This window comes from Leopardus geoffroyi, chromosome B4 (assembly GCF_018350155.1).
Source record: "Leopardus geoffroyi isolate Oge1 chromosome B4, O.geoffroyi_Oge1_pat1.0, whole genome shotgun sequence".
Taxonomy (NCBI): Eukaryota; Metazoa; Chordata; class Mammalia; order Carnivora; family Felidae; genus Leopardus; species Leopardus geoffroyi.
The window spans coordinates 83122717-83132612 of NC_059341.1; the positions used below are offsets into that span (position 1 = coordinate 83122717).

Genomic DNA, 9896 nt, shown 5'->3' on the forward strand with positions numbered 1-9896 from the left:
CTGGGACTGAGTCCTTCCCTAAGATTATAGCCTGGAGTTGGGGAGTGGCCCCAAAGAGGACCTGACCTTGAGGGAAGTAAATGAGGGGTGGTAAATAATATTACAGCCATCCCCATGGTAAGAAAACAAAGAAGTAATCCTGGGGGAGCTTGGGAATTCTCCAAACCCAGCTCTGCTGAGGTCCTCTTCTCCACAGGTGAAAAGCAGATGCGTTTCAGCCTCTCAGACATCCCCTATGATGTGAACTCGGGTGGCTATGAGAAGGATGTGGAGTTGGTAGCACATCATGGCCTGGAGCCTGGCTTTGGAGGTTCTCTGGCCTTTGTGGGGGCAGAGCATCTTCGTCCCCTCCGCCTTCCACCTACCAATTGCATCTCAGAACTCACACCCGTCATCAGCTCTGTCTACACCCAGATGCAGCCCCTCCCTGGCCGACTGGAGCTTCCAGGGTCCCGAGAAGCAGGTGAGGGACCCGAGGACCTGGCCGATGGAGGTCCCCTCCTCTACCGGGCCCGAGGCCCCCTGACCGACCCTGGGGCATCCCCCAGCAATGGCTGCCAAGACTCCACAGATACAGAGAGCAACCACGAAGATCGGGTTGGGGGGGTGGTATCCCTCCCTCAGGGTCCCCCACCCCAGCCACCTCCCACCATTGTGGTGGGCCGGCCCAGTCCTGCCTACGCCAAAGAGGACCCCAAGCCGCAGGAGGGGTTACTACGGGGCACCCCAGGCCCCTCCAAGGAAGTGCTCCGGGTGGTGGGCGAGAGTGGTGAGCCCGTGAAAGCCTTCAAGTGTGAGCACTGCCGAATCCTTTTTCTGGACCATGTCATGTTCACCATCCACATGGGCTGCCATGGCTTCAGAGACCCTTTCGAGTGTAACATCTGTGGTTACCACAGCCAGGACCGGTACGAATTCTCTTCTCACATTGTCCGGGGGGAGCACAAGGTGGGCTAGCCACCTGCTGCCCTCCCCTCAGTCCGCCACTCCACTGCCCTGCCTACACGAGTCTAGCTCTGTCCCCACTACATCCCAAGGAGTTTTGCTCGGTAGCCCCCACCACTGGCTACCTGACTTCATACTTGACCCTGACCCCTCTTCACCTATTCTCCTCTACCCTGACTGATTTAAGCATTGTGATGAAACAGGCTTTTTTGCTTACATTTCTCCTTTTCCTCTTCTCCTCTCATCCCAGCATATTCAGAGTTATTTATTAATACAATTTGTGGATGTTTCTTTTGCTTTTTTCTCTTAACTTGTATCAGTCGCTTGCCACTTCCCCCACCCTCCTGCCCACAGTCCCTTTACACTTTAGACCTCATTTTTTTTTTCTTTGATCCAGCTTTTTCTAACAGCCCTAGGGGTAGGAAGCTCCTCTTAGTCCTAAGAGTTCTGAGCTTCTTGTGTTAATTTCTCACCTTTTGCTTTATCTGATTCTTCAGTTTTGATGCTGATAGCTCCCTCTGGCCCTCCGTTTGCTCTGTGGCATTATATCTCCTCTCTGGGACCCTCCAACCTGGTACTCCATACCTCTTGTGCCCTCTCACTTTAGGCAGCTTGCACTATGCTTGAAAAAATGAAGCTTTCCTCATTTGGAAGTAGGAGGGGCTGAAGAAATTCTCCCCAGGCACTGTGGGACTGAGGGTCCTCTTGATGTTCCCCTAGTAACGTGAGTTCCCCAAAGCCCACATTCGGGAATCTCCCTCTGGGATGTGATCTATCTCTTCTCTCCTCAAACAACCCCCAACACAGCTACTCTCTTCAACCTCCTCGTCTACTCAGTGGTGGTTTTTTTCTCCTTGGAGTGCCCCAATTTTATATTCTCAGGGGCCAAGGCTAGGTCTGCAATCCTGTCTCTGACACGTTGGGAGCCACAGGTGCCTAATTGGGAACCAGGGCATGGGAAGGGGGTGGTTTAAAATTCTTCTCTTTCTCTTCCACCTCTAAACTTCTTCACTCTAGTGACCTTCCTAGGCTCTCAGGGGCTCCTACAGTCCTTGTCCTATGAGAAACTAGTGGGTTGCTGCCTGATGACAAGGGGCATCTCAACCCCTCAGTCATGCTGCCTTCTTCTTCTCCCCGCAACCCCCCGCAAGATTCACCCTCATTCCCAGGCTTCTGGGCCCTGTTCTTAAGATCAGTGGCAGGGAGAAAAGGGTGTCTCTTTTCTCTCTTCTAATTTTCAGTATAACCAAAAAATTATCCCAGGATGAGGAAGGGCATTTGCCCCTCACCTTATTCCATTCTTGTCCCGGCAAGAATGGGATGGGCACAACTGAACTGGGGGTCATCCTTTACTGCCCCCTTCTATACTCAGTTCCCAGATGTAGGGCAGGAGGGGGCACTCTCCTCCTGGCTACAGCAGAGACCCCCTGGCTTTTTGGGTAACCTAGTTAGTGAGAAGGGGGCAGGAGGAGATAGCTCTACTGCAAGTGGAGGTCTCTTTCTACAAGCGTTTTCTGCCCCCAGGCCACAGCTATCCCATTCTCTGCTTCCTTGAGATTCAAACCAAAGGCTGTTTTTCTATATTTAAAGAAAAAAAGAAAAAAAAGAAAGTAAAAACCAAACACAACACCTCACAAGTTGTAACGCTTGGTCCTCTCTCTCTCTCCTTTTCTCTTCCCTTCCATCTTTCTTTCCATATGTCCTTTCCTTATTGGCTCTTTTGCCTCCTACTTTTCTCACTCCCTATCAGGGATAATTTAGGGGGATGGTGAAGGGTTGGCTAAGGAACAGACCCTGGGATTGGGGCTCCAAAGGGCTCTAAGAAGAGTCTACCTTACCCTCTTATGGGAAGGGAGACCCTAGAAAAACTTCTCTTTTTCCTCCTTTTTCTCCCCCATTATGTAGTCTCCCTGAGAGAACCAGATTGTCAGGAAGGGGCATTGTGGGTTGATTGTTCCTCCCAATGTAGCAATAAACAGATGCTGCCAAGGGCAGAGGATGGGGGAGTTAACTGGAAGGAGAGTGGTCTCTAGATAAGGGGAGAGTCTTCTCAACAGCACCCTAGGGAACTGGCTCCTTGTTTCAGGATGGCAGCAGAGCTGAGATTAATATCTAGGGTTCTCCTTAACTGTTCTGGTTATTGAGCCCCTTCCTGTTAAACTTACCCCTCACCACCTCTTCTGCGTCTGCTGTGTACTTGGTGACACCTCATAAGGACTAGTCCCTTCTGAGGTATCAGAGCCTTAGGGTGCCCCCATCCCCTCCCCCAGTCAGCTCTGGCACCTGTAACCTCCTGGAACATGAAGGACTATGCTCTGAGGCTATACTCTGAGCCCATGAGAGCAGAGACTGGAAGGGCAAGACCAGGTGCTAAGGAGGGGAGAGAAGGGCACTCTGTCTCTCTCCAGACCATCACTGCACTTTAACCAGGGTCTTAGGTACAAAATCCTACTTTCCAGAGCCTTCCAACTCTGGAACCTCAAACATCCTCATGCTCTCTCCCAGCTCCTTTTGCATAAAAAAAAAAAAAAAAAAAAAAAAAAAAGTAAAGAAAAAGAAAAAAAACCCACATTGAAACCCACATGGAGAAAAGAGGTGTTTTCCTTTTATACTGATATTCAAAACCAACACCACACACAAAAAATTTCTAAATAGACACTTTTCCAGACCTTTGTTTTTTTTGTGTCAGTGTCCAAGCTGTGGATGGGATTTTGTAATACTTCCAGCAGCTTCTTTCTTTGTGTACATAATATATATATATTATATATATTTTTAATCAGAAGTTATGAAGAACAAAAAGAAAAAAAAAATAAAACACAAAAGCAAGTGCAATACCACCTCTCTTCTCTTTCTCTCCCAGGGTTTCATTTGTAGCCTATGCTTGGTGTCTCCTTGGACCTTACCCTTTCACCTCCTCCTCTTCCTTTGGTTTCCTCCAACCCCCTTTTTTAAAGAGTTTTTCTCCTTTCTCAAGGGGAGTTAAACTAGCTTTTGAGACTTATTGCAAAGCATTTTGTATATGTAATATATTGTAAGTAAATATTTGTGTAACGGAGATATACTACTGTAAGTTTTGTACTGTACTGGCTGAAGGTCTGTTATAAATAAACATGAGTAATTTAACACCCTTGGTTGTTTTTGTAGACTTCCTTTGCTGTAACTTTCTGCTGGGAGGAAGGGGGGCCTCCTTGCTGTATATTGTACTAACTACTAAACGTTTTGAAGGTGAACAAGTCTAAGACTAAGAGGAAGCCAAATAAGAATGCTCAAGTTGTTCCCACAGAAGAACAGATTTTTCGACCTACAGTGGGAAGTGGAGATTTTCCTACCAGGAGTGCCTTCAGGATAGAGAAAGCCCAGCTTGCCTATCCGTCCAAAGTAGAGATTCATCAAACATTTGTAGAGTACCTACTATATGCAAAACACATTACATGCCTAGGGAGATACAAGTTACAATAACATGAGAGATTAAAACAATAGGATCTACCACTTCCTGAGCATCTCATAAATGCCAAGCGCTGTGCCAAGTATTCATTTAATAGTAGAAACCACCTAAAAATAAATGATCCACCATTACTAGTGAAGAAATAAAAACCCAGAAGAGAATAAATAACTTGTCCGAGACTCATCAGCCAATAAATGTCAAAACCCAGATTTGAACCTAGGAGTGTGTAACTCCAAAGTCTGTGTCCATACCTTTATGCCAGGGAATGCAGCCACTGAAACTCCTAGGTTATAAAAATCCAAAGAAAAGCCAAGATAGGAACATTAACTTGATTCTTAAATCTTAACTATTTTCTGTCCCCTTCACGCTGCACTTTTTTCTGTTTTATCTCACTGCCAATCCATACACTAACGTCTGCCTTCTGTTTTCCATGAGACTATATTGAAGTGAAAATTGAAGACACTTCCATCTAAAGTCTATCATTTTCTGTGCCTCATTAAAACTAACAAATTCAAAATTGGGAGAGACCATGAATATAGTTGTTCTGAATCCAAAACAAAGTTACAAAATAAATTTTAACCCCAATAAATTGGATTAGAGATTAAAAGAAACTGAAAGAAAAGAAAAAAACAAAACAAAACACGATGGGTTTCTTTTGAGAGAAAGTAACTGGTGTTCAGACTCCAGAATGATTCATGAATGAATTGTGGATCTCCATCTGTACCATCTTGGGTCTGAATTCTGGGAGGTCCACTTGACACTCTAATTTTTTCATATTTGGAGACAACTGGGTGGTTGGCCGCCCATGGATAGCATTCCAGCTCAAAGCTGAAGACTTTCTGAAGACTCTTCAGAGGTAATTGGAACTTATATGAATGAAAGTATGTTTCAACCATAGGCCAAACTCATCACGGGAGTGATGAAATCACTTCAGTGGGGCTTGGTCAACATTTATTAAAGCAAAGTATAAAATAGAACATATCATTGCACCTTACGTCCTAAGGCAAGTACTGTTTCATGAAGTCTGTGTTTGCGTTTTGTAGGTTTGTGTATTTGTGTTTGTGTTTGTATTAAGTACCAACGTAAAATATATTTCTACTATGGGTGGAATCAAAATTGTTGAAGTTACTGTTCCAGACTATATACCAGCATCCATTTTTTGTTGTTGTTAGGTGGGAGGCAGCATAGTGGAATGGAGCCAGGACACCACCTACTAACTCTGTGACTTTTCGGCAACCTCAGTTTTAACGGCTCTACACCTCAGTTTTTCAATCTGCAAAGTGAGGATAATAATAGTACCTCCCTTATAGGTTTGTTGAAGGTAAAGTGAGTTAATATTTATAAAGCGCTTACTACAGCGCTTGACACTATGCTAACAGGATCCAGGGATTTTTTTTTTTAAGTGAATAAAAAACAGCCCTAACACCCACGTACTTCCCAACGGCCCTTCAAAGGGTTTTGTCTGTATTGGAAGGAAGAATTAACAAAATGTTTTGTTCCCCAACCCACTCCCGTCCTCCGTTTCTCAATTCCACACCAAGTAACATGACTATCAGAGAAATAAGCCGAGAGCGTCCCCCGGTGGCTTAGCTCTGCTTTCGTTCCAAGTGGTCGCAGCCAAGGGCCTGCCACCTTCGCACTACAACTCCCATGCATCCCGCCAACTCTGACCTTTAATAGTACGGTTCGTGGTCTAGCCCCGGGCAATATCTGCGTATACAACGTCGCGAAAACCGGATAATTACAACGCCCAGAATTACTTCCGGGGTAGGGTGCCGTGGTGCTTGGTGGGAAACGTATAACCCTAATTTTCTTCCACCAGCTGGTTAAATAGTCCCATGGTCACTGTCTGCCACGGATAACTAAGCTCGAGAAACGCCTTTCTACCCTAGATTGCAGCGTAAACGCGGGATAATAAAGAAAGTTTGAGTAAAGTAGGTGGCCGTTCTTGGTATGTGTCTCCTAAATAGTCTTCCTGTGTGAGCGGAGGGATTTCGTGCTATATAAAAGAGCCGGGCTGAGCTCAACGTCCTCTCTCGGGGTCTCGTTTCCAAGATGGTGAGTAGTGGCGCGTGGTTGAGTGCGGGTGTCCTGGTGAGGACCGAGAAGAGCAGATTTGGGGGGGTTGGGGATTTCAAAACCTGGGCCGTGGTGGGGAGGACACAGAGTGTGTGTATTTGTTCCGAACTTGGAGGGATTTGCGGACGGACTGAAGGTCTCGAGCCTTTTTAGGGGCTGCCGGCGAGGATTGAAGCTGGTAGGAGGCTAAGGTTGGGAAAGTTGCGTCCCCTTTATAATAAAGACCTTCGTTCTGATGCAGACCAAGAAAAGAAGGAACAATGGTCGTGCCAAAAAAGGCCGCGGCCACGTGCAGCCTATTCGCTGCACCAACTGTGCCCGTTGCGTCCCCAAGGATAAGGCCATTAAGAAGTTCGTTATCCGGAACATAGTAGAGGCCGCCGCGGTCAGGGACATTTCTGAAGCGAGTGTCTTCGACGGTGAGTGAGCTCTTGGTGCAGCCCTTCCCCACTTAAAGGCTCTTTTCGTCGGCGCGTTTCTGCCGCGTCCCAGGTACCTTCTATGCACATTTAGAACTGTTGACGGTTAACAGAGAACGGTATTTTTATTATGTATTGTTCTTTTTTTGTTTGTTTTTTGGGTTTTTTTTTTTTTCACCCTTGACTGGGCGGTGTCTTTTACAATAGTGCAGTCTTTGGGTCATCGTTTGTGGCTCTTTAGAGAGTGAGATTCCAATGTGATAAATGTAGCAACCTTCACGGATTGTTGAAGAACGTTTGAATACTTACGAAAATGTACAGACTAAGTCTTTTGAATAATGTTTCAAGAATGAAGGTAGTCTCATTTGGTCAAGGGTAGACTTTGTAGCAATAGGCTTCCTGTGGTTTTGGTCACTTTTTCTTACAACAAATTAGTCTTCCTAGGGAAGGAAAAGGGGCCCAAGGGACAGACAGTGGGATTGGTGCAACTGTTGAAGGAACTGGATTGATTCTCTGTTTATTACATGTAGGCTGTGGATTTGGTACCCATGATGACAAGATGGGTTAGTGTAGGGGTCCGGGAGTGTTCATTTGTGAAAATGCAGGTGTGTTAAATTATCAGAAACTGAACAGTTGCTTTCCAAGTGCAACTTTGTAGCTATGCATGAGAGACACTTGATTGTTTTTAACTGATAGAATGAAGGAGAGAACAAGTGCAAAGTGGGTATGATATCTACTGTTATGCCTCTTACTTTCTGTCTCTTAGCCTATGTGCTTCCCAAGCTGTATGTGAAACTGCATTACTGTGTGAGTTGTGCCATTCACAGCAAGGTAGTCAGGAATCGCTCTCGTGAAGCACGGAAGGACCGAACACCACCACCCAGATTTAGACCTGCCGTAAGTATCCTTAAAAAGATGTGGGAGGCAGAAGGGTGATGGACAGAAGATAACATGAAGATCCAGGGAATATTAAATTAAGCCCTAAGTAGGTATGGTAGATGTAAAACGTCTGCTTGGTCTCTTCTGAAGAAGAATTGTTAGAGCCCCTTTCCGGTGGAGTAATGTGAATGGTGCACACCTACCAGTTTTCCTTGTATCTATGGCCCAAGTGCATTGTCAGTGCTGGGAGGGTAGTTGTCAAGTTCTTGGAGGGGATATTCTGTCATTGATGTTTTTAAAATTTATTCTTTGTTTTTTTTCCCCTCCCCAGGGTGCTGCCCCACGACCTCCACCAAAGCCTATGTAAAGAGTTAAGTCCTTAAGGATTGAAGAAAAACTGTTCTCTGGAAAAATAAAATAAAACAGAGATTGTACTTTATAAATAGCATGTTGAGTGTATCTGTTGTCAGAGTGGGAGTTGTATGTGTCACAAGTACTGTAATTACTTTCTATTCAAGTGTGGAGTGCTACATGGTCTTTTCATGGGGGAGAGAGTTTATCCATGTAAGTAAAACCTTACCTTGGTTTCTTTTGTATTTGTATCCTGGGCCTCCCCAACTTGCATAGCATTGTGGGGGGTGGGGGTAGGGTTAAAGGTACTTCTGGGTGTTAAGTCAATGCCACCATGCCTAGTGGATTAAGTTGGTGTCTTAAAAACGGGTGACGAGGGGTGCCCTGTCTAGGTGGCTCAGTCGGTGGCGTCTGACTCCCTTTGGCTCAGGTCATGATCTCGTGGTTCGTGAGTTTGAGCCCTGCATCAGGCTCAGCACTGCTGGTGCCGAGCCTACTTGGGATTCTCTCCCTGTTTTCCCCTCCCTTGTTCACAGGTGCTCGCTCTCTCATAGGATAAGGAACTAGGAGGGTAAGGGAAAACTTGAGTGAGCAGTAAGTACATCAGGAGATGCTTTAGACTAAGGTTGCGTTTACTTCTAATGGGGGACGTAAAGACTTTAACAGGAAGTACATAACTTGGATAGCTTTCCAAAGGATCTGTATTTCAGATCCTTTATAAAATTAACCTTTTTTGGGATTGGTCTGCTGCTGGGCTTGTTTTTGGCCAGCTTTCACCTTCCTATGGTGTATTCCTCTATGGAGTAAAGATGTGCAGGATACCAGAAGCATTCCTGGGAACTTGTAGTCCCACAAGAGAAAAGAATTTCCATACAAAGTATGGAAGAAAGCTGTATTTTACTTTGTGTGACAGTGGCTCATTTTTTCTGGAGTTCAGAAATTAAAAAGTTACTAGCTATGAATATATATGTTGGAAAAACCCATTTGGAAGTGGGTTGATAATGACTGGTTTAGCTAGTTAGGTTATATGATTATTTTCCGCCTTAAACTAAACTAAACCTGTAGCTTGGAAGTTTTGATTAAAATAACACATTTCAGGCACCTGGCTGGCTCAGCCACTGGAGCACGCGGTTCTTGATCTTGGGGTTGTGAGTTCAAGCCCCACATTCGTATGGAGATCACAAGTTTAATTGATTTATTTTGAGATGGCATGTGTAGAATGGTGAGAGAATCCCAGGCAAGCTCTGCACTGTCAGCACAAAGCCCAATGCAGGGCTCGAACTGTGAGATCATGACCTAAGCTGAAATCAAGAATGGGACACTTAACCAACTGAGCTACCCAGACGCCCCACTTAGAAACCTTTCTTCTAAGTTTTATTTTGAGAGCATGCCAGTAATGTTAGTTTTGGGGGAAAGTTTGCACACAAGCTGAGAAGGGGCAGAGAGAAAATCTCAAGCAGGCTCTGTTCTGTCAGCAGCAGAGCCTCATGCAAGGCTCAAACCTGTGACCAAAGCTAAAATCCAAGAGTCACTCAACTGAGCCACCCAGACACCCTGCTGTTTATATTTATTTAGCACACACATGATCAGGGAGGAACAGAGAAGTGGGGAGAATTAGAAGCCAGCTCTGCACTGTCGGCACAGAGTTGGATGCAGGGCTCCAACCCAGAAACCAGGAGATCATGACCTAAGCTGAAATCAAGAGTCGGATACTTAATCAACTAAGCCACGCAGGCACCCCAGAGGTAACCCTGTTAATTGAATTCTTTGGGGAAAAA

General features: G+C 45.4%; 2 protein-coding genes and 1 long non-coding RNA gene across 16 annotated transcripts in view; 2 read left to right on the top strand and 1 right to left on the bottom strand.

Moving 5' to 3' along the window:
• Window positions 1-4072, top strand: part of IKZF4 (IKAROS family zinc finger 4) — a 26403-nt gene extending 22331 nt beyond the window's left edge. For all 12 annotated transcript variants that reach the window (XM_045464493.1, XM_045464497.1, XM_045464498.1 and 9 more), the window contains one exon: window positions 197-4072. In XM_045464493.1, the coding sequence (XP_045320449.1) occupies window positions 197-957 (761 nt within the window). In that variant the 3' untranslated portion in view covers window positions 958-4072. The remainder of the gene's footprint in view (window positions 1-196) is intronic.
• The window catches only part of LOC123590886, a 14341-nt gene extending 8129 nt beyond the window's left edge, over window positions 1-6212 (bottom strand). For all 3 annotated transcript variants that reach the window (XR_006709014.1, XR_006709015.1, XR_006709013.1), the window contains exon 1: window positions 6062-6212. This is a non-coding gene — a long non-coding RNA (uncharacterized LOC123590886). The remainder of the gene's footprint in view (window positions 1-6061) is intronic.
• A 103-nt stretch (window positions 6213-6315) lies between these two features.
• On the top strand, window positions 6316-8206 carry RPS26 (ribosomal protein S26). The gene is made up of 4 exons (XM_045464514.1): window positions 6316-6448; window positions 6711-6888; window positions 7655-7785; window positions 8099-8206. Exons 1-4 carry the CDS (start codon window positions 6446-6448, stop codon window positions 8132-8134), a joined length of 348 nt encoding a protein of 115 aa, XP_045320470.1. The 5' UTR covers window positions 6316-6445; the 3' UTR covers window positions 8135-8206.
• The last annotated feature ends 1690 nt before the right edge of the window (window positions 8207-9896 follow it).

Excerpts from the sequence above, each read along its gene's own strand:
- RPS26 (XM_045464514.1), top strand. Across the intron at positions 6,889-7,654 it reads TGAAGCGAGTGTCTTCGACG|CCTATGTGCTTCCCAAGCTG; the intron begins GTGAGTGAGCTC and ends TCTGTCTCTTAG. Across the intron at positions 7,786-8,098 it reads CACCCAGATTTAGACCTGCC|GGTGCTGCCCCACGACCTCC; the intron begins GTAAGTATCCTT and ends TCCCCTCCCCAG.